General features: G+C 42.7%; 1 protein-coding gene across 1 annotated transcript in view; it reads left to right on the top strand.

Moving 5' to 3' along the window:
• Nucleotides 1-26128, top strand: part of si:ch211-180a12.2 — a 94649-nt gene that overhangs the window by 60645 nt on the left and 7876 nt on the right. Inside the window, 5 exon segments of the mRNA XM_046369397.1 lie at nt 743-793; nt 1080-1334; nt 13653-13997; nt 14230-14508; nt 14923-15192. Of these exon segments, the coding sequence (XP_046225353.1) occupies nt 743-793; nt 1080-1334; nt 13653-13997; nt 14230-14508; nt 14923-15192 (1200 nt within the window).

The following is a 26128-nucleotide window of genomic DNA, read 5'->3' as shown; positions in this document are numbered from 1 at the left end:
GTGTGTTGGATTTGCCCCAAATTAATGTTTTGTATTCAGGACAAAGTTAATTTCTTTGACACATTTTTTTGCAGTTCTACTTTAGTGCCTTACTGCAAATAGGATGCATGTTTTGGAATATTTTTATTCTGTACAGGCTTCATTCTTTTCACTCAGTCATTTAGGTTGCTATTGTGGAGTAACTACAATGTTGTTGATCCATCCTCAGTTTTCTCCTATCACAGCCATTAAACTGTAACTGTTTTAAAGTCACCATTGGCCTCTTGGTGAAATCCCTAAGCGGTTTCCTTACTCTCCGGCAGCTGAGGTAGGAAGGATGCCTGTATCTTTGCAATGACTGTGTGTATTGATATACCGTCCAAAGTGTAATTAATAACTTCACCATGCTCATGTGTCTTTGAATCTATCTTTGAAATTCACTGCTCGACTGTGGGACCTTAAAATTATCTGTATGTGTGGGGTACAGAGATGAGGTAGCCATTCAAAAATCATGTTAAACACTATTATTGTCGAGAGTGAGTCCATGCAACTTACTATGTTACTTGTTAAACACATTTTTACTCCTGAACGTCATTTTTTTCCTAAGAAACATAATTCCACTTTGACATTATGGGGTATTGTGTGTAGGCCAGAGACGACAAATCTCAATTTCATCCATTTTAATTTCAGATTGTAACACAACAAAATGTGGAAAAAAATACTTTTCAAATTACTTGTCCTGTCCTCTCTTACTTTTCTTCAGCTCCCCCCAAGGTCTCAGAGATTCAGCTCACAGAGGCAGGTGATGACTCCAGTAAGATGAATTCAAGTTCATTTTAAATACAAATTAAAGTACATTGCATATCAGGATTGGAGTCAACTCCATTTCAACTTGACCAATTGCGTTTTTTACAGTTTTGACAATATAGCAGACATTTTTATCCAAAACAACTTACAATTCAGTCCATGCAAAAAATGTTGTGTGTCTATGATCCCTGTGGTAATTGAACACACAACCTTGGCTTTGCCAGTGCTGCACTGTTACCAACTGAACCACACAAGTCTATATGCTGCATGTCTCTTTCCACTCTCTCCTCCAGGTGTGGTCACCCTGACCACCCAGGCCTCGTGCTTCCATCCAGACATCATCACCTTCCGTTGGTTCTGCCAGGGGGGCGAACTGAGCCCCGTGGCTTCCCAGGCCCTGTCTGCCCCACGGCCCGACACCCAGGGCTTCTTCTCGGCCATGAGTCAGTGCAAGCTGCCCCGCGCCGAGCTGGAGCACGGCGGCACCAAGGTGTGGGTGAGCGTCCATCACATCGCCCTCAAGCACCCAGTCACCCGCGAGACCCGAGGTAAGAGGAAGTTAAAGGTGTATTATTTGTTACATTAAATATAGTTTTTGGAAAAGGAGAGACTGCAATCCAAGCTTTGGTTTTATTTACCTAAGAGTCCACAAACTGCTTTTAGGCTAAGGAAACAACTACATAATTTCATAATTTGGGTCAACTACCCCTTCAAGGGAGGAGGGGCAGTAATGACATATTTTGTGTCTTTTTCCACAGAAGTTTCATAAATGTAACAAATAGGTGTGAGGAATGACCAATGTTCCCTCTAAACTGCCAACATGCGCGCATACAGTAGTCCTAAGATTGTTGCACAGCTCCTTTGGACTGCCACTCAGAAATAGACCTATCAGCCCAAAGATTGTAATTCACTCAACTTTCTAGAGCTGTGGTCACCAACCGGTCGATCTCCAAGGTATTCCTAGTCAATCTGCAAACATTCCTGTAAAAATAAACTATGATAAAGCCTTCTCTTCCTATTTTCTTTTTCTTTTTTCTCTTGGGCTGTTGGTAGTAGGTGCACCCGATTCAGCTGCACTGCAGTGCTGGGTAGGTGAACTGTTGCCATTTTGAACCATTTAATTTGTCTGAAGGTACAAACTCTACCTTTCCCGCAGGCCCAGAGAGCAAATCAACTGCACTACAGACCTACCGCTGACCAATCACATGGCTCAGATGACCTGTCTGCAGTAATGTAACAGGCATAAAAGAAAGCTACAAAACGTTTAAAACCACGACTAGAGAGAGACTGTCAACGAATACAGCAAAGAGATGCTGTTTTTAATTTGAATTCAACACTTTTATAAGCCATAAAATCGCTTTCTTCCTATTTCCTCTCAGCGCTACAACAAGTACTGCAGCAGTAACATGCTGAAGATTTTACAATATAGGATTATCTTTGAAAGACAGGGTCTTGAAAAAGGAATGTTTCTTTTTTAGTTTATATTAATTTTGGGACAGGTCGAAACGTGTAACGTGTAACTGACCACAACGCTCGCGTTACGTGTGCGAGCATTGAAAAATAAACGTACACATACATGTTATTCAATCATTTCATCCAAACTGCTAGCAGCATTTTGATTTAGTCCATTCACACCAGACGCGATCAGGACATGCAGGTTGAAATATCAAAATGAACTCTGAACCAAATATATTAATTTGTCGACAGGTCTAAACGCATGAAACATACTTGGCAATTTAGCTAGCAAGCTTGCTGTTGCTAACTAATTTGTCCTTGGATGTAAACATTGGGTTCTTATTTTACCTGAAATGCACAAGGTCCTCTACTCTGACAATTAATTCACAGATAAAGGGGTTAGTTTCTAGTAATCTGTCCTCCTTCAGTCTTCTTCTTCTTTGGATTTTTTATGGTGGTTGGCAATCATCTTTAAGGTGCATTACCACTACTAACTGGACTGGAGTGTGGACCTCTGTTCATCTGTCTATAACGCACGTGGGTATATGCTCCTATGCTCCAGTTACACGTTCGACCTGTCCCCAAATTAATATAAACTCTGCAAAAAAATTAGCAAAAATCCAAATAACTTCAAAGATCTACATTGTAAAATCTTCACAGTTTCCCATGCTTGTTCAATGAACCATAAACAATTAATGAACACGCACCTGTGGAACGGTCGTTAAGACACTAACAGCTTGCAGACTGTAGGCAACTAAGGTCACAGTTATGAAAACTTAGGACAATAAAGAGGCCTTTCTACTGACTCTGAAAAACACCAACAGAAAGATGCCCAGGGTCCCTGCTCATCTGCGTGAACGTACCTTAGGCATGCTGCAAGGAGGCATGAGGACTGCAGATGTGGCCAGGGCAATACATTTCAATGTCCGTACTGTGAGACGCCTAAGACAGTGATACAGGGAGACAGGACGGACAGCTGATTGTCCTCGCAGTGGCAGACCACGTGTAACAACACCTGCACAGGATCGGTACATCCGAACATCACACCTCCGGGACAGGTACAGGATGGCAACAACAACTGCCCGAGTTATACCAGGAACGCACAATCCCATCAGTGCTCAGACTGCTTACAATAGGCTGAGAGGGGCTGGACTGAGGGCGTGTAGGCCTGATGTAAGGCAGGTCCTCACCAGACATCACCAGCAACAACGTCGCCTATGGGCACAAACCCATCGTCGCTGGACCAGACAGGACTGGCAAAAAGTGCTCTTCACTGACAAATCGCGGTTTTGTCTCACATGGGGTGATGGTCGGATTCGTGTCTATCGTCGAAGAAATGAGAGTTACACCGAGGCCTGTACTCTGGAGCGGGATTGATTTGGAGGTGGAGGATCCGTCATAGTCTGGGGCGGTGTGTCACAGCATCATCGGATGGAACTTGTTGACATTACAGGCAATCTCAACGCTGTGCGTTACAGGGAAGATATCCTCCTCCCTCATGTCGTACCCTTCCTGCAGGCTCATCCTGACATGACCCTCCAGATTGACAATGCCACAAGCCATACTGCTCGTTCAGTGTTGGCCAGCGAAGAGCCCGGATCTCAATTCCATTGAGCACGTCTGGGACCTGTTGGATCAGAGAGTGAGGGCTAGGGCTATTCCCCCCAGAAATGTCCTGGAACTTGCAGGTGCCTTGGTGGAAGAGTGGGGTAACATCTCACAGCAAGAACTGGCAAATCTGCTGCAGTCCATGAGGAGCAGATGCACTGCAGTACGTAATGCAGCTGGTGGCCACACCAGATGTTCACTTTTACTTTTGCCACCCCCCATCAGACCATAAACCAAGGTATGAGGTCGAAGGAATAGTCCATAGAGCTCCGAGACAGGATTGTGTCGAGGCACAGATCTGGGGACGGGTACCAAAAAATGTCTGCAGCATTGAAAGTCCCCAAGAACATAGTGGCCTCCATCATTTTTAAATAGAAGAATTTGGGAGCCACCAATACTCTTCCTAGAGCTAGTGATGTTGCACCTTCCTGAGCAATCATTGGAGACGAGCCTTGGTCAGGGAGGTGGCCAGGAACCCGATGGTCACTCTTACAGAGATCCTGAGTTCCTCTGTGGAGATGGGAGAACCTTCCAGAAGGACAACCATCTCTGCAGCACTCCACCAACCAGGCCTTTATGGTAAAGTGGCCAGACGGAAGCCACTGCTCAGTAAAAGGCACATTGCTAAAAGGCACCTAAAGGACTCTCAGACCATGAGAAACAAGATTCTCTGGCCTGATGAAACCAAGATGGAACTCTTTGGCCTGAATGCCAAGAGTCACATCTGGAAGAAACCTTGCACCATCCCTACAATGAAGCATGGTGGTGGCAGCATCATGCTGTTGGGATGTTTTTCAGCGACAAGGACCGGGAGACTAGTCAGGATTGAGAGAAAGATGAACGGAGCATAGCACAGAGAGATCCTTGATGAAAACCTGCTCCAGAGCTCTCATGACCTCAGACTGGGGTGAAGGTTCACCTTCCAAAAGGACAACAACCCTAAGCACACAGCCAAGAAAACACAGAAGTGGCTTCGGGACAAATCTCGGAATCTCTGTCCTTGAACCCAATCGAACATCTCTGGAGAGGCCTGAAAATAGCTGTGCACAGACACTCCCCATCCAACCTGACAGAGCTTGAGAGAATCTGCGGAGAAGAATGGGAGAAACTCCCCAAATACAGGTGTGCTAAGCTTGTAGAATGCTCTAATCGCTGCCAAATGTGCTTTTTTATTTTACCTTTTATTTAACTAGGCAAGTCAGAAGGCAAAAGGCATACTGAAGGGATGAGGGCTGGGATTTAATAATAATAATAATAATAAAATCAAAATATAGGACAAAACACACATCACGACAAGAGACAACACAAAACTACATAGAGACCTAAGACGACAATATAGCATTGCAGCAACACATGACAACACAGCATGGTAGCAAAACAACATGGTAGCAACACAACATGGCAACACTATAACATGGTAGCAGCCCAAATCATGGTACAAACATTATTGGGCACAGACAACAGCACAAAGGGCAAGAAGGGAGATACAACAATACATCATGCAAAGCAGCCACAACTGTCAGTAAGAGTGTCCATGATTGAGTCTGAATGAAGAGATAAAACTGTCAAGTTTGAGTGTTTGTTGTAGCTCGTTCCAGTCGCTAGTTGCAGCGAACTGAAAAGATGAGAAACCCAGGGATATGTGTTGTATGTGGAGGATGAGGGCTGCAGTAGATATGTCAGATAGTGAGGAGTGAGGCCTAAGAGGGTTTTGTAAATAAGCATCAACCAGTGGGTCTTGTGACGGGTATACAGAGATGACCAGTTTACAGACGAGTATGGAGTGCAGTGATGTGTCCTATAAGGAGCATTGGTGGCAAATCTGATGGCTGAATGGTAAAGAACATCTAGCCGTTCGAGAGCACCCTTACCTGCCTATAAATTACGACTCCGTAATCTAGCATGGGTAGGATGGTCATTCGTTTGGCAACTAGGGTGAAAGAGGAGCGATTACGATAGCGGAAACCAAGTCTAGATTTAACTTTAGCCTGCTGCTTTGATATGTGCAGAGAGAAGGACAGTGTGCCATCTAGCCATACTCCCAAGTACTTGTATGAGGATGCTACCTCAAGCTCTAAACCCTCAGAGGTAGTAATCACACCTGTGGGGAGAGGGGAATTCTTATAATCAACCCACATGACCTTTGTTTTGGATGTGTTCAGAACAAGGTTAATTAAGGGCAGAGAAAGCTTTTTGGACACTAAGAAAGCTTTGTTGTGGAGCGTTTAACACAAAATACAGGGAGGGCCAGCTGAGTATAAGACTGTGTCATCTGCATATAAATGGATGTGAGAGAACTTCCTACTGGCTGAGCTATGTTGATGATGTAAATTGAGAAGAGCTTGGGGCCTAGGATCGAGCCTTGGGGTACACCCTTGGTGACAGGCAGTGGCTGATACAGCAGATGTTCTGACATTATACACTGCACTCTTTGGCCTGGTTTGGTAACTAATTTTCTCAAAGACCTCTCAGAGATACCAGTGCTCCTTAGCCAGCCCACAAGAATGGAATGGTCTACTGCAGGTATTCCCAAACTGGGGAATGCCTTCGGGGTACACCAAATAAAAATATATCATATTTTCCAATGGGGCTATACATTTGGGTGAGGTTTCTTTCTCGCCTGAGTAGCCTCATTTCACTGGCAAAAATTAAATTAAACCACCTAGTGTTCAGCGAAATAAAAACCAAATGTCAAATACAGGTTGTCAGGACCTGGTTAAGAACCCGGGTCTCCGGAGAGAGAAACAGTCACTTAACCAACTGAGCCACGAATAGTCGGCAGAACCCAGAAGATGAGGCAGACACAGCAGTACTTGAGATGGTGTATTTAATGAAGTAAAAAGTGAAGTTCTTCCGGATAACATGTAACTCCACAACCTCAAAAGGAATTCCACAAGAACAAAGGTAATCCTCCAAGACAAAAAGGTAAATCCACAAGGTGGAAGGTATAGCACAAAAAGCCTCAAAAGACAAAGCATCAAATAAACAAGAACAAAAAACAGAATTCCACAAGAGAGTCCACCGGGATCAACAAGAGTTCAGAGTACTAGGGCTGGGTGCTAACATACAAACACAGAGCAAAGAACTGAGGAAAACAAAGGGTTTAAATACAATCAGGTAGCCTAGGCAAATAAATAACAACATTAACCGTTACGCTCTCGCGGGAATTTCACTACTATATATAGCCAAACTTAGCTTCTGCTCATTCCGTTTGCTCGAAAATGGATAAATGGTTAAAAAAAAGTACGGCCCGCGTCCATAGAGACACATACCAGCGCTACTGGTAGTACTGCTACTACCAGCAGTACTACACCTGCACCTGTCAACGACACAAGTTGTTCTGCTTCTACGAGCACAACCAATGCTAGCATCAGTAATTCTACATTAGTTGTTAGCCTGTTCGCATGGACACTGACAGTTGTCAATCTGATGGAGCCGAAGAGCTACTACCAACTTACCCGGGAAAGCATCAAACAACAGACAGGGACGTTGGACCATCGAAGAGGTGCAAATATGATGAGAACTACATTGATTTGGGGTTCACTTATATTGGGAGTAGTGGCTTTCCTCAGCCAGAGTGTGTTTATATGTGCAAAAGTACTATCTCACAACTCGATGAAACCACTCTTGTGCAGACATTTAGAAATAAAACATGCCACTTTGAAAAATAAGCCACAGGAGTTGTTTGAGGGAGAACTAAGACTACTTTTGAGTAGTAAGACATGTATAAAATCAACAGATACCATTAAGATGGGCTAGAAGTGTTTTGTATGATGAGCAACTGAGTGGCTAGGACAGGCAAGACTCATACTATTGTGGAGGACTTAATTATTCCTGCTGCCGTGGATATGGCTGGGACAATGCTGGGGGAAAAGGCCCCAAAAACTATACAGACAATGTCTTCATCAAACAACTGTTTCACGACTCATCAGTGACATGGCAGGAGATGTTGTGAAACAATTACTTGTATAATTTCTGCACTATGGAATGATATGGGCAGCGACCATGTAACACTTTTACAACATACCGTGTGCTGGTTATCAAGAGGCAAAGTATTGACACATTTTTTTTTAATTGAGAGACGAGCTTAGTTTTCTTTACTGATCATCCTTTTCACTTGTCTGACCGCCTGCATGATAATGAGTTTCTCACACGACTGGCCTATCTGGATGATGTTTTTTCTCGCCTGAATGATCTGAATCTAGGATTACAGGGACTCTCCGCAACTACAGTTGAAGCTGGAAGTTTACATAGACTTTGGTTGGAGTCATTAAAACTAGTTTTCAACCACTCCACAAATTTCTTGTCAACAAACTATAGTTTTGGCAAGTCTGTTAGGACATCTACTTTGTGCATGACACAAGTAATTTTTCCAACAATCGTTTACAGACAGATTATTTCACTTATAATTCACTGTATCACAATTCCCGTGGGTCAGATGTCTACATACACTAAGTTGACTTTGCCTTTAAACAGCTTGGAACATTCCGGGAAATGATGTCATGGCTTTAGAAGCTTCTGATAGGCTAAATGACATCATTTGAGCCAACTGGAGGTTTACCTGTGGATGTATTTCAAGGCCTACCTTCAAACTCAGTGCCTCTTTGCTTGACATCATGGGAAAATCAAAAGAAATCAGCCAAGACCTCCAAAAAATTATAGACCTCTACAAGTCTGGTTCATCCTTGGGAGCAATTTCCAAATGACTGAAGCTACCACCTTCATCTATACAAACAATAGTATGCAAGTATAAACACAATGGGACCACGCAGCCGTCATACCGCTTAGGAAAGAAACGCGTTCTATCTCATCAAGATGAACGTACTTTGGTGCGAAAAGTGCAAATCAATGCCAGAACAAAAGCAAAGGACCTTGTGAAGATGCTGGAGGAAACAGGTACAAAAGTATCTATATCCCCAGTAAAACGAGTCCTATATCAACATTAATCTGAAAGGCCGCTCAGCAAGGAAGAAGCCACTGCTTCAAAACAACCATAAAAAAGCCAGACTACGGTTTGCAACTGCACATGGGGACAAAGATCGTACTTTTTGGAGAAATGTCCTCTGGTCTGATGAAACAAATATAGAACAGTTTGGTCATAATTACCATCGTTATGTTTGGAGGAAAAGGGGGATACTTGCAAGCCGAAGAACACCATCCCAACCGTGAAGCACGGGGGTGGCAGCATCATGTTGTGGGGGTGCTTTTCTGCAGGAGGGCCTGGTGCACTTCACAAAATAAATGGCATCTTCAAAATGGACAATGACCCCAAGCATACTTCCAAAGTTGTGGCAAAATGGCTTAAGGACAACAAAGTCAAGGTATTGGAGTGGCCATCACAAAGCTCTGACCTCAATCCTATAGAACAGGGCTACAACCCTGACTCAGTTACAGCTTTGTCAGGAGGAATGGGCCAAAATTCAGCCAACTTATTGTGGGAAGCTTGTGGAAAAAAAACATTTGACCAAAGTTAAATAATTTAAAGGCAATGCTACCAAATACCAATTGAGTGTATGTAAACTTCTGACCCACTGGGAATGTGGTGTGGTGAAATAAATAAATGCTGAAATAAATCATTCCCTCCTACTATTATTCCGACATTTCACATTCTTAAAATAAAGTGGTGATCCTAACTGACCAAAGACGGGGAATTTTTACTCTGATTAAATGTCAGGAATTGTGAAACTGAGTTTAAATGTATTTGGCTAAGGTGTATGTAAACTTCAAACTTCAGCTGTATATTCAACGTGCGGGACAATATTCAATAAAATGCTAATTAATTACTTAAAAATCATACAATGTGATTTTCTGGATTTTTGTTTTAGATTCCGTCTCTCACAGTTGAAGTGTACCTATGATAAAAAATGACAGACCTCTACATGCTTTGTGTAAGTAGGAAAACCTGCAACATCGGCAGTGTATCAAATACTTGTTCTCCCCACTGTATGTGAGAGTAGATTCCCGGCCCTCACTAGCATGAAAACTAAATACCGGCACAGACTGTGGGTGGAAAATTATTTAAGACTAAGATTCCCTCCAATACCGCCCAACATTGCAGTTACATGCATCCTTTCAAGCAAACCCTTCTCATTAACCTGTGGTGAGTTTTTCACAGTTTTCAACAAATAAGGTTTAATATGTAATATGGTTAAATAAAGAGCAAGATTATTGATTATTATTATATTATTATTTGTGCCCTGGTCCTATAAGAGCTATTTGTCACTTCCCATGAGCCAGGTTGTGACAAACTCACACTCATTCTTATGTTTAATAACTGTGTCGTATAGTGTGTGTGTGTGGCAGGCTTACAAGGCTCCCTACCACTGAGGAAGTACAGTTCCCGCTCAGCCCAGTCAAAACTGTTCGCTGCTCTGGCTCCCCAATGGTGGAACAAACTCCCTCACGACGCCAGGACAGCGGAATCAATCACCACCTTCCGGAGACACCTGAAACCCCACCTCTTTAAGGAATACCTAGGATAGGATAAAGTAATCCTTCTCACCCCCCTTAAAATATGTAGATGCACTATTGTAAAGTGGCTGTTCCACTGGATGTCATAAGGTGAATGCACCAATTTGTAAGTCGCTCTGGATAAGAGCGTCTGCTAAATGACTTAAATGTAAATGTAATGTAATGCAAAAAAACAACATTTGACGGTGTGCTGACCCTGGTTGAATGTTTGAAGGGGTACGGGACTATAAAATATTTGGGAACCACTGGTCTACCGTATCAAAAGCTTTAGCCAAGTAAATTAAAATTACACCACATTGCTTAGAATCCAGGGCAATGGTGACCTCATTGAGGACATTTTAAGGTTGCAGTGACACGGAGCGGAAACCAGATTGCATACCAGAGAGAATACTATAGACATCAAGAAAGCCAGTCAGTTGATTATTGACAAGCTTTTCCAACACTTTTGATGAACATGGCAAAATAGGCCTATAACAGCTAGGATCAGCCCCTTATAATAAAAGACGAACCGTGGCTGCCTTCCAAGCAATGGGAACATCCCCAGAGAAAAGAGACAGGCTTGGCGATTATAGGGGCAGCAGAAAGGGTCTAAACCATCTGACCTAGAAGTGTTTTGGGGGTCAAGTTTAAGGAACTCCTTTAGCACCTCGGACTCAGTGACTGCCTGCATGAAGAAACTTTGTAGTGTGACAGAGGGAGAATCATCAGGGCTAGTCGCATTAGAAGGGGTGGGAGATGAGGAAATGTTGGATGGGCAAGGAGGCGTGGCTGAGTCAAATAGAATCATGACTTTAATGAAGTGGTGATTTAAAAGCTCAGCCATGTGCTTCTTGTCAGTAACAACCACATCATCAACTTTAAGGGATATGGGCAGCTGTGAGCAGGAGGGTTTATTCTCCAGGTCTTTAACCATTTTCCAGAACTTCTTGGGGTTAGACCGACAGAGAGAGAACTGCTCCTTAAAGTAACTAACTTTGGCCTTCCGGATAGCCTGAGTGCACTTATTTCTCATTTGCCTGAAAGAGAGCCAGTCAGCCTGAGTATGCGTGTGCCGAGCCTTTCACCAAATGAAATGCTTGAGGTGGAGTAACTCTGCAAGATCACAGTCGAACCAGGGGCTGAACCTGTTTTTAATTCTCATTTTCTTTATGGGGATGTGTTTGTTTACAATATCAGTGAACATATTTTTTTAAAGGTCCAAGCCTCTTCGAAGGATGGGATCAAGCTGATTATATACCAATTTAATGAGGCCAGGTCATGAAGGATGGCATGCTCATTAAAGTTTTTTAGAATGCATCTACGACAAATCAGGACATGTTGTTTCACTGAGCAGCCATTATGAACACAGGCTGTAAAATGGTGATCACTAAGGTCATTACAGAAAACACTAGACTAATACCTAACAGGATTATTTGTGAGGATAACATTGAGGAGAAAGTCAAAATTGGGGCTAGTAACAGTAAATGGGCCAGGGTGTAAATGCACATTTCCAGATATCATCAACACTAATACAATCAATGCACAGCAAAGGACAGGGAGTGCTGTGCTGATTTATGACATTTGAATGTGCATTAGATGGAAACGATCATATTATACAGCAATTTCATCAGGTAACATGAATGCAAAGCCGGCGAGACATGGTTCGAATAGGATGGGAGGCCAAGAGTCCATGTAACCAATAGAGAGTCAGAGTACCGAGTGTGGGAACAAACAATCTGTCCCACAGTTGGGTAAACAAGAAAGCTCATAGTCAACAAAGCATGCAGGAGTCATGAGGCAAATAGCAAAATACACAAGAAAAAAAATGTAACGACTTGGGGCTAGCCATTGTAAGTTCAGAGTCACTCGCCCCAACAGTGCCTGTGTGCTGGAAGCGAAAGAAAGCTCGGGAAAAAGGGGGGAGTGTGGTGGGGGTCCCTGTACCAGACGGGGGGAGACAACTAGGGCAGACGGAGAACAGATCGCCAGGTGGAATCCAAGCAGCAGTGCAGCAGGCAACGGGAGTAGGTGTCACACCCACTTGGGAAAAGCTTTTTTCTGGAGGCAGATTTCTTGTAGAAAATTTGCTGAGTAGAGTGTTGGCGGCTATTTTGCAAATGACATCTCCGAAGTCAAGGATCGGTAGGATGGTCAGTTTTACGAGGGTATGTTTGGCAGCATGAGTGAAAGTTGCTTTGTTGCGAAAGCCGATTCAAGATTTAATTTTGTATTGGAGATTCTTAATGTGAGTCTGGAAGGAGAGTTTACAGTCTAACCAGACACCTAGGTATTTGTAGTTGTCCACATATTCTAAGTCAGAACCGTCCAAAGTAGTGATGCTGGACGGGCAGGCAGGTGTGGGCAAGGATCGGTTGAAGAGCATGCATTTAGTTTTACTTGCATTTAAGAGCCGTTGGAGGCCACGGAAGGAGAGTTGTATGGCATTGAAGCTCGTCTGGAGGTTAGTTAACAGTGTCCATTGAAGGGCCAGAAGTATACGGAATGGTGTTGTGTGCGTAGAAGTGGATCAGAGAATCACCAGCAGTAAGAGTGACAACATTGATGTATACAAAGAAAAGAGTCAGCCCGAGAATAGAACCCTGTGGCACCCCCATAGAGACTGCCAGAGGTCCGGACAACAGGCCCTCCGATTTGACACACGGAACTCTATCTGAGAAGTAGTTGGTGAACCAGATCATTTGTAGTCAGCAGTAGGGGAGTGATTGCTTCCTGCAAGAGCACAAAACAAATACATTTCTAGATATCTTTGAAAAGCTTTGTCTTAATGGGGTACTGTTGTATTTTGAGGTGGTCTTGAATAAGCTAAGTAGCCAATAGGCAGAGGGTAGCAATCATTTGTCTGATTCTCTGTAGTAATGGTATCAGAATAATAATGCATTTTATTTGGTAAAGTGGTTTCTTCCAAAAAAAACAACACAACATTTTCAGTCGCCTCCTTGTCTGAAGGACAAGTGGATAAACAGGTTAATGTCAACCCCTGCATGTTTTCTTCAAAAGTTTCATTGAATGTCGGCCTAAATTGAACACCACACATTGGCTGCTACTGTAGGCTGAATGATAGAACAGCTATTTCCATGTTAAAATCTTATGGGAAGCTTTTATTCCATTGTTTTTGATGGTAGGCCACACTGGTTAGACATTATGATCAAATAGCCACAGTAGCCTACATGGCTGTAATTTAAAGCGGGTACAGCCTCAGTGGTCACAGTAAACGTGTGCTGGATGTTGCACAGAATGTTCAATTTTGCGCTCAACAGACCTGAAATTTGCTCAGTGTAGAATTTTTATGAACATTGGTCCACTCATCTTCAATTACATCTTGTTCCTTGCAGGTTTCATAAAGAGGCCCAATGTGTCCGAGATCATCAGCTCTGCCTCCTTCCCTGGTCAACAGTTGACATTGGGCTGTGGCATGACTGGGTTCTACCCTCCAGGCATCTCAGTCACCTGGCTCCATCTGAGAGAAGGAGAGGTGGATGACCGAGAGGAAGAGGTGATAGAAGGAGGAGAAGTCTGGGGGCCCCTGCTGAGCGGTCCCAGTACCTACCGTGCCAACGCCACTCTGAGGAAGAGGGGAACAAATGAAGAGAAGGAGAGCGCAGGAGGGGTGGTGTGCCGAGTGGAGCACTGTTCGCTGGAGGAGCCCATCGAGAGACGGTGGAGAAATATTCTTATCGGTACCTGTCTCTCTTTAGTCTACATTCATGTAATGTGAACATTGTTAGTATAGACTTCATTTAAATGTTGTTTAGCAGTACACCAACTGTTTTAAGACTGTAACTGGTCGTATGCACTTTCTTATATAAATGATCAAACAGTATATATATATATATATATGAAAGTATATGTTATATTCAAGGAATTCTTTCTACTATACATTTTCATTTACATTCTCTCTCTTTTTCCCAGCTGCTCCATCCATCCCCTCCTCTCTTACTGTCCATTGGACCAGCGAGGGTGTTGGGGTTTTCAATCTCTTGTTGACGGGAGGCCACCCAAAAGCTAAACTGCTCTGGGCAGCAGGGGGCACCACCCTCATACCGCTGGTGTCCAACGAGACAAGCGGGAAAGGAGTGGACGGACAGAGAGAGTTTAGGAGCGTGTGCGCTTTGGAGAGATCCACTTGCTGGATCAGTCAGACAGACGGAAATGGTCAGATGGACAGTCGGAAAATCGGACACACACTTAGTGGGTTTTTATTAACACTAGTGAAACAGTACCTGTCCATGTTAGAACTGGATTGTGTTCATTACGCATCAAATGGAAGAAAAAGGACCGAAAAGGGAGGGACTACAAGCATTTGTCTAATAAGAAACGCTCATTTAGTTTTCAGTTTCAAAACTACTTGCAATGATTTGCCTTATTGAACATCTCCCTGTTTCGACCCAAGCTAATGCTATTGTGGCTAATTAAGTCAAGGTTATGTGTGCTTATGCAAACTCATTGCGCCTATGATTTAAGTTTAAACATTAGCTGGAAGTGTGCAACATTTCATAAGCATCTTCATTAGTAATACAAAATCCTATGCAGTACTTGTACATGCATTCACATTTTATCCAGTAAAATGACTAAATATCTCTTTATATCTATTAATGTCTGTAGAAACAAAAGCCGCAGTCGCTGACCCCGAAACGGAAGGAATAGAGTACATTGACGAAAGAGACGGAGAGAACAACAACTTGGAAAGGAAGGTGACGCAGATGGAGGTGGAGGATGAGAGTAGGGAAGAGGAAGAAGAAGGAGTGGAAACGTTGCACATAAACAGGGTGAACGTGAGAAAGGGGCCCAGAGGGGAGGAGCGAGCACGACTGAGAGTGAGCGTGGAGATCACCCACCCAGCCCTTAAGCTACCTGTGCACCGAACATGGACAGGTACTGTATTGCACTGCTTATCCTATAAAATCATTCAAATGTAATATTTCTATACCATATCACATACAGGCCTATCCAATGAAACTTATGCTATAACATTGCTATATGCTGTCAAAGTAACAGCATATATGAACTAAATGGTAACTTTAAAAGTAAAGTTGTTGGGCTTGCTTTAGCTCTTTACAAGTATTTTTGTGCTTATGGAAGAAGTTTAAAAAGTTTTACTTTACTATTTAAAGCAAATCATACATATAGACAAAGTAAAATAATTGGTCTAATTATTTTTGATAGACTACTATATCAACCTTTATTTCTTTCGATTGTGTGGCAGTTAGATCGCAAAAATGGCTAAACTACAGTTGATGCGTGTGAAAACTGATACAAGAAAGATACAGAACAAAGCGATCTTCTGTCAGAAGATGGGAATAAAAGGCAGGATCATGTGGACAACGCTCTTAGGAAAGCAAAGCAACTCAATCATTCATGCTGTGGGTTTCAGATAAATAGATGCGTGATTTACTTTTGTGAAACGTTTAGTGTAAATTAAATATGATTTTAGTTGAATTGATGATGTAATGAAAATAGAGTGTTACGCTATTTGGGGAAAGAAATATGATGGTGCATCTAGTGATGGCAGCTCTTTAAAAGTATTTTTGTGGTAGTTGAAGAACTATGTAGAATAGGTTTGTACATTGCATTCGGAAAGTATTCAGACCCCTTGACTTTTTCCACATTTTGTTACATTACAGCCTTGTTGGTTTTTTTCGTCATCAATCTACACACAACACCCCATAATGACAAAGCAAAATCATTCAAATAAAAACTGAAATATCACATTTTACATAATGTGATTTACACCCTTTACTCAGTACTTTGTTGAAGCACCTTTGGCAGTTAATTACAGCCTTGAGTCTTCTTGGGTATGACGCTACAAGTTGGCACGCCTGTATTTGGGGAGTTTCTCCCAGTCTTTCCTGCAAATTCTCTCAAGCTCTGTCAGGTTGGATGGAGAGCGTCACAGCACAGCGATTTTCAGTTCTCTCTAGAGATGGAAGATAGGATTCAAGTCCGGTGTAACGATCTGAGTGTAGTGGGTGAGAAGTCAGGCGCAGGAAGCAGAGAGTTCAGGGGAGTGCTATTTTAATGCACAAAGAAACGGCGAACATAAGCCAACCCCATGAAAACACAGGGCGTAATGAACAAACAAACGCCCCAAACAGGGGGACTTAAACTGTCCAGGAAAAAACACAAAAATGGGAAAACACGAAACCCATAGATGTGCACAAAAGTACACCAAACAGACGGTCACAATAATTAATCCCGCACAAGGAACCAGGCGGGCCGGCTGACTAATAAAGCCTCACTACTATATTACCTAACTCAAAACAGGTGCACTCAATAAACACATAAGGAGGGGAGGAAATAATCAGTGGCAGCTAGTAGGCCGGCGACGACGACCGCCGAGCGCCACCCAAAAGGGAAGGGAAGCGTCCTTCGGTCTGAGTCGTAACATCCGGGCTCTGGCTGGGCCACTCAATGACATTCAGAGACTTGTCCCGAAGCCACTCCTGCGTTGTCTTGACTGTGTCTTGGGGGTTCCCAACTTCTTCCATTTCAGCATGATGGAGGCCACTGTGTTCATGGGGACCTTCTGTGCCTCGACACAATCCTGTCTCAGAGCTCTACGGACAATTCCTTTGACATCATGGATTGGTTTTTGCTCTGACATGCAAGCTGTGGGACCTTATATAGACAGTTGTAGGTGTGTGCCTTTCCAAATCATGTCCAATCAATTAAATGTACCACAGGCGGACACCAAGCAATTTGTAGAAACATCTCAAGGATGATCGATGGAAACATGCTGCACCTGAGCTCACTTTTGAGACTCATAGCAAAGGATCTGAATCAAATCAAATCAAAGTGTATTTGTCACGTGCGCCGAATACAACAGGTGTAGGTAGACCTTACAGTGAAATGCTTACTTACAGGCTCTAACCAATAGTGCAAAAAAAGGTATTAGGTGAACAATAAGTAAGTAAAGAAATAAAAACAACAGTAGAAAGACAGTGAAAGACAGTAGCGAGGCTATATACAGTAGCAAAGCTATCAAAGTAGCGAGGCTACATACAGACGACACTGGTTAGTCAGGCTGATTGAGGTAGTATGTACATATAGATATGGTTAAAGTGTCTATGCATATATGATGAACAGAGAGTTTCCGTAGCGTTAAGAGGGGTTGGCGGGTGGCGGGACACAATGAAGATAGCCCGGTTAGCCAATGTGCAGGAGCACTGGTTGGTCGGGCCAATTGAGGTAGTATGTACATATGTACATGAATGTATAGTTAAAGTGACTATGCATATAAAATAAACAGAGAGTAGCAGCAGCATAAAATAGGGGTTGGGGGGGCACACAATGCAAATAGTCCATTAAGCCATTTGATTACCTGTTCAGGAGTCTATGGCTTGGTGGTAAAAACTGTTGAGAAGCCTTTTTGTCCTAGACTTGGAACTCCAGTACCGCTTGCCATGCGGTAGTAGAGAGAACAGTCTATGACTAGGGTGGCTGGGGTCTTTGACAATTTTTAGAGCCTTCCTCTGACACCGCCTGGTGTAGAGGTCCTGGATGGCAGGCAGCTTAGCCCCAGTGATGTACTGGGCCGTATGCACTACCCTATGTAGTGCCTTGCGGTCAGAGGCCGAGCAATTGCCGTACCAGGCAGTGATGCAACCAGTTCAACCATGCTCTCGATGTTGCAGCTGTAGAACCTTTTGAGGATCTCAGGACCCATGCCAAATATTTTTGTTTCCTGAGGGGGAATAGGCTTTCTTGGTTTGTTTGGACCATTCTAGTTTGTTGGTGATGTGGACACCAAGGAACTTGAAGCTCTCAACCTGTTCCACTACAGCCCCGTCGATGAGAATGGGGGCGTGCTCGGTTCTCCTTTTCCTGTAGTCCACAATCATCTCCTTAGTCTTGGTTACGTTGAGGGATAGGTTGTTATTCTGGCACCAATCGGCCAGGTCTCTGACCTCCTCCCTATAGGCTCGTCGTTGTCGATGATTAGGCCTACCACTGAATAAGGTTTTTATTTTTTTATTTTTTATAAATGAGCAAAAAACAATTTTTTTCACTTTGTCATTATGGGATATTGTGTGTAGATTGATGTGGAATATTGTTTAAATACATTTTAGAATAACGTAACAAAATGTGGAAAAAGTCAAGGGATCTGAATACTTTCCGAATGCACTGTATGTATACCTACTGATATCTAGCTGTAGTTCTAGCTAATAAATACAATTTTCAGGATAACAGTCATCACTGAAAAGTACATTTCCTGAATAAAATGTGGTGTGCTTGCTAGTTTGTTTTAAAGTATTTATGGTTTTTAAATAACTTATAGTAGTTTTGGCAGATTATACTTGAAAAAGTAGGCAGATGAAAATATTGATTGATTGATATGATAGGATAGCCTGAACTTGTGGAAGTTGTTTTGGTGTCTCTAGCTTGAATGGTTCAAAGGTTACATTTAATCTTAGTGGGTATGTTATGCTAATTTATGCACATTTAAGTCGTTTTAATTCATAGTGCAAACCAGAACTTGACCAGAGCTAGAGTGAACCAGAGCTAGCTAAGTATGCCCAGGACCAGAGGTGGACCAGAGGTGGACCAGAGATAGTGCAGACTAGAGCAGTAGTTGTGGTCAGTAATTTTGTGGTTGTGGTCATTATTTGTGGTTTAGTCGTTGTGTTCAGTAGTTGTGTGGTTGTGGTCAGTTGTGGTCGTAGTCAGTAGTTGCGGTCAATAGTTGTGTGGTTGTGATCATTATTTGTGTGGTTCAGTAGTTGTGTGTCTAGTAGTTATGTAGTTATGTCAGTAGTTATGTGATTGTGGTCAGTAGTTGTGTGGTTGTGGTCAGTGTAATATTCATATGTGTAAACATACTGAATTGTAATTGGATGCATTAGAGGAGGCATTAGCCAAGCAACAGAACTCTCTCAAGGATATGCTACAACAGGTGTTAGCTGAGGTGGTGGAACCACTCAACAGATAACATCAAGACTTTAGCGGCTGTTGAAGCTCTTACAATCGACATTGAGAGAAGGATGAAAGTGATTGATAACCTGTCTGCTAAAGTGGACAATCTGCAAGCTGAAAATAGGGAAAGCAGATGGAAAATCAACGACTGTTCGTCACAACTGGAGAAGATGCAGCTCAAGATGGCTGAAATGGAGGACCGTTCACGTCGCTCAAATGTAAAATGAAGGAGACAAGACTGACGATCCCATCGAATTCCTACAGAGAATGAGCCCATCCATATCTCACAAGGTTGAGATTAGAAAGAGCCCATCGCACCTACTCGGGACCTGGGACTAGTAATGCTTCAGACAGACAAAGAATGCTGATCTTCAAGGTCCTCCGGTACATCGACTGCCAAGCCATTCTACAAGGAGCCAGAGCAGCAGAGCTCATTCACCACGCTGGTAATGTACTGCTGTGAGGAGGAAGACTCAACAACGGGGCCATGCAATTACAAGGGAACCTATGGAATAAGTAAACTGGTCAGGAATATTTATCCACTACTCCAAGGAGTTTTGACAAACATTTGATCTAACTACTTGGGATCATTATGAACGTTGACAGTGGAGCATCAGCAAGCTAGCTAGTGAACTAGCTTTCCAGCCAGCAGGGTGATTAGGACAGGAACTGGGACAGCTTGGGACAGATAGCTAAGTAAGTTATCATCACAACTGTTAGCTAGCTAACTGATTATCTATTCAGTAGTGTTCAGTATTACCTAAATGTCGTTGAAAGTTCATCTAGTTTCTATAAAAGAAAATGGTATTTTATAGCTAAGTTACGTTTACAACGTTTGTGTGATTACTTGTCTCATGTTGCTGTGACAATGACAGCGTAGCTAGAGAAGTCAACTATCACCACTGAATTATTTAGCAAATTAGTTCTCCATTTTTGTGCTGCGTTAAGGCTTAATCATTCAGTCAATTGAGCATTTCTTGCTAGATATTTAGGAAATGGAGTGAGACGTACAGGGATATTTGGGCGGGTTTAGTGACAGACACCGCTGCGTTCGGTCATAGGTCTTAACATTGAGTGGAGAGGGAGGACTTTTGTGTCCTAACCTGTCAGGGAGGGGAGGGATTCTTTGTATCAACTGTTTTGATACATTTGTCAGGGTTTTGGGGTGGAATGGTAATCTGAAGGGTTTTGTCATTTTATCCAAAAATGGATATGTTTACAGTTTTTTTTCAGGAATATCTGGTATACAGTTCTTTAGTTGGAAACTAAATAGTCATTTTATAGTTGTCATAAACTACTTTTCTCCCCTTTTATCCATCAAACTGGTATTCACATTACCACAGATGGACCATGGCTAATTTTGTGATAATTTCTTGTAATCTGAGGGGTTCTACTGAGCCAAATAAGCAAATGTCTTGCCTCTATTGCAAGAGACACATCTTTTAGAGGGTGATGTCCATTGACTTCAAAACAAATACGACAAACGGGCAGCTGTTTCCTGCTTTAAATCTAAAGGGGTACTTATTCAACATAAACGCAATCTACCCCTTACAATTGAAAAAGGGGGAAATTATAAACAGGACTGATTTACTAACATATGTTCCACTCTGTACGTGTTTAAATAGCGTTTGTATCTATTTATGCTCCTATAACAAATATTTTCTCCCTTCAGATTATACGCATATTATTGGAGCTGACATGAATGCTATTATTGATTCTTAGCTAGATAGATCTGGACCTTCTCATAGCTCATCACAAGTGATTGCTTCCAATGCACTTAAACCATTTCTTAAAGATCTTAGTTTTAGTAACTGTTGGAAATGTTATAATCCCAAAACTAAGGACTATACATGCTTTTCTGCTAGATTTAAGACTTTCTCGAAAATGTACTGTTTTGTACTGTTTTAACATCTACTGATATTACAGGTAACAATGGAATTTATACAAACATTACTGGCCATTCTATCTGATCATGATCCCATTCTTTGTAAATTAAACATTTTACCAATGAATATGTGTGCACTAAGATGGAGGTTTAATAATACTTTACTACACAACTCTGATTTCATCTTCAAGATTCGATCTTAAAAAAATAATAATAATTAGAAATAAGTTACCACTCAGTGGAGGACTCAACTATGGTATGGTTAGCTGTAAAAGGTATCATACGAGGAAACACTTCACATCTTCCCTCTAATTTACAGAAATTAAGACTTTAGAAGATCAGTGAATTGTAAAATCATTGGGAAATGCTGGAAGAGTCTTAAAAACAACCATTCAACAGAGAGAGAAATTGATCTAAAAAAACAAGTAGACTGGAACTTAATGACTTGTTGTGACGTAGAGCAGAATTCATTATGCAGAGGATGCAACAAAAATACTATTTTCAAGGGAGTAGTCCTAGCCACATACTGGCGCTGCAGCTTAAACATGCTTTAACAAGACCATCAATACAGCTGTTCAGACCTCCTACTAAGGGACTGTTATCTTATCCTACAGAAATAAATACAACTTTTACAGCATATTATTCAGATTTATACAGTTCCTCACATAGCTTTGATACTTCTGCTTGTTCGGCAGTTCCTGGAGAACCTTACGTTGCCCAAACTTTCTCAAGAAGAAAAAGATTTATTAGAGGACCCTGTCACTATCTCAACTGAAAGCTGCTCTTTTAAATATGAAGAAAGATGAAGTGCCTGGTATTGATGGAATACCTCCTGAACTCATTCTCCTTTTTGGGATGACCTAGGAGCAGTTATTCTTGAATTGCTTAACATTGCTATTGAAAAAGGACAACTCCACAGTGACATCAATACAGCTATTATATCCCCAATCCCTAAGAAAGGAAAAGACCTTACAAATTGTGCAAATTTTCGGCCAATCAGTTTAATCGGAACAGAAATTAAGATGGATGCCAAAGTTCTAGCCATGCGTCTAGACAAAGTTATTAACAAGATCGTACATCCTTACCAAACAGGGTTTATTAAGGGTCGTCATGCAGCCGATAACATGCGCCGCCTGTGCTGTGTTATCTTTAGATGCAAAGAAAGCATTTAACCTCTTGGAGTGGGAATATTTATGGCTTGCATATTTTGGTTTTGGGGCTAGATTTATACATATGGTTCGCACCATGTATGTGAATCCTTCTATTAAATCTACAGGCACTACCCATTCTAATCCATTTATCATACAACGAGGATGTAAACAACGTTGTCCCGCCTCCCCTATGCTATTTGCTTTCTCCCTTGAACCGCTGGCACTAAGCATATGTCAAAATTCGGCTTCCTCACATATCAAAATCAAACAAACTGAACAAGCAATTTCTCTGTATGCAGATGGCATACTGCTCTACACCGCAAATGCTCAGAAATCCCTCCCGCCAATAATGTCTATTTTCACAGCATTCAGCTCATGGTCTGGTTACAAGACCAACTGGTCTAAATCAGCTTTGCTACGTCTTAAAGAGAACAAAAGCATCAGGTGGACTTGCAGTTCCAAACCAGAAATTGTATCACCTATCATTCCAAATAAATTTCCTGAAGACCTGCTTAAACCCAGAGGCTTCTATTCCTTGGCATGCTATGGACGAGTCAATAGTTTCACCAATTAGATTACAAAAAAAATCTGGATTGACTCCTAAATGTGCATTATTGTTTGGACCCATTATAGCATACTCAGTAAATGTGTGGAAATTTACAGAGAAGCATATGAGATCTAATCTTAAATGGCTTTCATACTCTCCAATATGGCATAATAAAGAATTCTTAGTGTGTAAGAAAACATATCAGATTATTGGTCTAAGGGTATTTATACTTTCAAAGCCATATTCAATTTGAATGGACTCCTCAGTTCCCAGGAATTGTTTTTATGTCCCAGGTTCATCATTTTGTCTTTACCTTCAACTCTGCCTATCCATGCGAGCTTATGGGGTCCCTTGGGGAGCAGAACTAGCAGTACACCCAGTGATCATTAGTTATGTGGTTTAGTAGTTGTGTGATCAATAGTTGTCTGGTTGTGGTCAGTAGTTTTGGTAAGTAGGTGTGTGGTTCAATGGTTGTCTTCAGTAGTTGTGTGGTTGAGGTCAAGCTAGTTGTGGTCAGTAGTTTTGTGGTTGTGGTCATTAGTTATCGTTCAGTAGTTGTGTGGTGTGGTCAGGCTAAACTACAGTTGTTGCGTGTGAAAACTGAAAAGTGTGATGAGAAGTGCTCGGGTGAAATATGAAGCGAGTGAATGGAGACAGAGCAGCAGGATCAACGTACATCCCACCCTTAACTTTACAGACAGGCAAACATGCCAGTTGAGTTACTTAGAGGACAGGGCACGATCCTGAGAAGGAGGATGGAGCTAATGAGCATTAGAAATCTTGTCTTTATCGTACCAGGTCGTCCAGACTGGGAAGCATTTGAAATATTCTCTGTATCATTTCAGGTAATGCCATAAATGTACTTATTTTGGTAGATACTTCCACATAATAGCTGAAATCGGGGGGGGGGGGGGGTTCAAAGCCATTTTAGCTGTCACGCTATGCACAGGACCAGAGCTAGTGCATAACAGACCAGTAGTTGTGGTCAGTAGTTGTGTGGTCAGTAGTTGTGTGATTGTGTTGCAGGTACTTTGGGCCCTACATGGACATGGTCAGTAGTTGTGGCCATACGTTGTGTGGTTGTGGTCAGTATTTTGGTCAGTAGTGGTCAGTCATTTTGGTAAGTAGTTGTGTAATTCATTAGTTGTGGTCAGTAGTTGTGTAGTTTTGATCAGTAGTTTTGTTAAGTAGTGTTGTGGTCAGTAGTGGTCAGTAATTATGTGGTCAGTAGTTGTTTAGTTGTGCATAAGTTGTGTGGTTCCGTAGTTTTGTAGTTAGTAGTTGTGTGGTTGTGGTCTGTCGTTTTGGTACGTAGTTGTGTGGTTCATTAGTTGTGGTCAGTAGGTGTGTGGTTCTGGTCAGTAGTTTTGGTACGTAGTTGTGTGGTTCATTTGTTGTAGTCAGTAGGTGTGTGGTTGTGGTCAGTAGTTTTGTGGTTGTGGTCAGTGGTTGTGGTCAGTAGTTGTGTGGTTGTGGTCAATAGTGGCCAGTAGGGTAGCCTAGTGGTTAGAGTGTTGGACTAGTAACTGGAAGGTTGCAAGTTCAAACCCCCGAGCTGACAAGGTACAAATATGTCATTCTGCCCCTGAACAGGCAGTTAACCCACTGTTCCTAGGCCGTCATTGAAAATAAGAATCTGTTCTTAACTGACTTGCCTGGTTAAATAAAGGTAAAAAATAAAAATAAATTTTAAAAAAGTGGCCAGTAGCTTTGATACATAGGTGTGTAGTTTTGTGGTTTTAGTCAGTAGTTGTGGTAGTTTATTAACATTACATTACATTACATTTAAGTCATTTAGCAGACGCTCTTATCCAGAGCGACTTACAAATTGGTGCATTCACCTTATGACATCCAGTGGAACAGCCACTTTACAATAGTGCATCTAAATATTTTAAGGGGGGTGAGAAGGATTACTTTATCCTATCCTAGGTATTCCTTAAAGAGGTGGGGTTTCAGGTGTCTCCGGAAGGTGGTGATTGACTCCGCTGTCCTGGCGTCGTGAGGGAGTTTGTTCCACCATTCCCCCCCTTAAGTTTTAGATGCACTATTGTAAAGTGACTGTTCCACTGGATGTCATAAGGTGAATGCACCAATTTGTAAGTCGCTCTGGATAAGAGCGTCTGCTAAATGACTTAAATGTAAATGTAAATGTAAATGGGGAGCCAGAGCAGCGAACAGTTTTGACTGGGCTGAGCGGGAACTGTACTTCCTCAGTGGTAGGGAGGCGAGCAGGCCAGAGGTGGATGAACGCAGTGCCCTTATTTGGGTGTAGGGCCTGATCAGAGCCTGGAGGTACTGAGGTGCCGTTCCCCTCACAGCTCCGTAGGCAAGCACCATGGTCTTGTAGCGGATGCGAGCTTCAACTGGAAGCCAGTGGAGAGAGCGGAGGAGCGGGGTGACGTGAGAGAACTTGGGAAGGTTGAACACTAGACGGGCTGCGGCGTTCTGGATGAGTTGTAGGGGTTTAATGGCACAGGCAGGGAGCCCAGCCAACAGCGAGTTGCAGTAATCCAGACGGGAGATGACAAGTGCCTGGATTAGGACCTGCGCCGCTTCCTGTGTGAGGCAGGGTCGTACTCTGCGGATGTTGTAGAGCATGAACCTACAGGAACGGGCCACTGCCTTGATGTTAGTTGAGAACGACAGGGTGTTGTCCAGGATCACGCCAAGGTTCTTAGCGCTCTGGGAGGAGGACACAATGGAGTTGTCAACCGTGATGGCGAGATCATGGAACGGGCAGTCCTTCCCCGGGAGGAAGAGCAGCTCCGTCTTGCCGAAGTTCAGCTTGAGGTGGTGATCCGTCATCCACACTGATATGTCTGCCAGACATGCAGAGATGCGATTCGCCACCTGGTCATCAGAAGGGGGAAAGGAGAAGATTAATTGTGTGTCGTCTGCATAGCAATGATAGGAGAGACCATGTGAGGTTATGACAGAGCCAAGTGACTTGGTGTATAGCGAGAATAGGAGAGGGCCTAGAACAGAGCCCTGGGGGACACCAGTGGTGAGAGCGCGAGGAGCGACCTGTCAGGTAGGACGCAATCAAAGCGTGGGCCGCGCCGGAGATGCCCAACTCGGAGAGGGTGGAGAGGAGGATCTGATGGTTCACAGTATCGAAGGCAGCCGATAGGTCTAGAAGGATGAGAGCAGAGGAGAGAGAGTTAGCCTTAGTGGTGCGGAGCGCCTCCGTGATACAGAGAAGAGCAGTCTCAGTTGAATGACTAGTCTTGAAACCTGACTGATTTGGATCAAGAAAGTCATTCTGAGAGAGATAGCGGGAGAGCTGACCAAGGACGGCACGTTCAAGAGTTTTGG

This window comes from Oncorhynchus gorbuscha, linkage group LG11 (genome assembly GCF_021184085.1).
Source record: "Oncorhynchus gorbuscha isolate QuinsamMale2020 ecotype Even-year linkage group LG11, OgorEven_v1.0, whole genome shotgun sequence".
NCBI classification, from domain to species: domain Eukaryota; kingdom Metazoa; phylum Chordata; class Actinopteri; order Salmoniformes; family Salmonidae; genus Oncorhynchus; species Oncorhynchus gorbuscha.
Note: the sequence above shows the minus strand (reverse complement) of the source record. Positions and strands in the feature narration are given on the sequence as shown.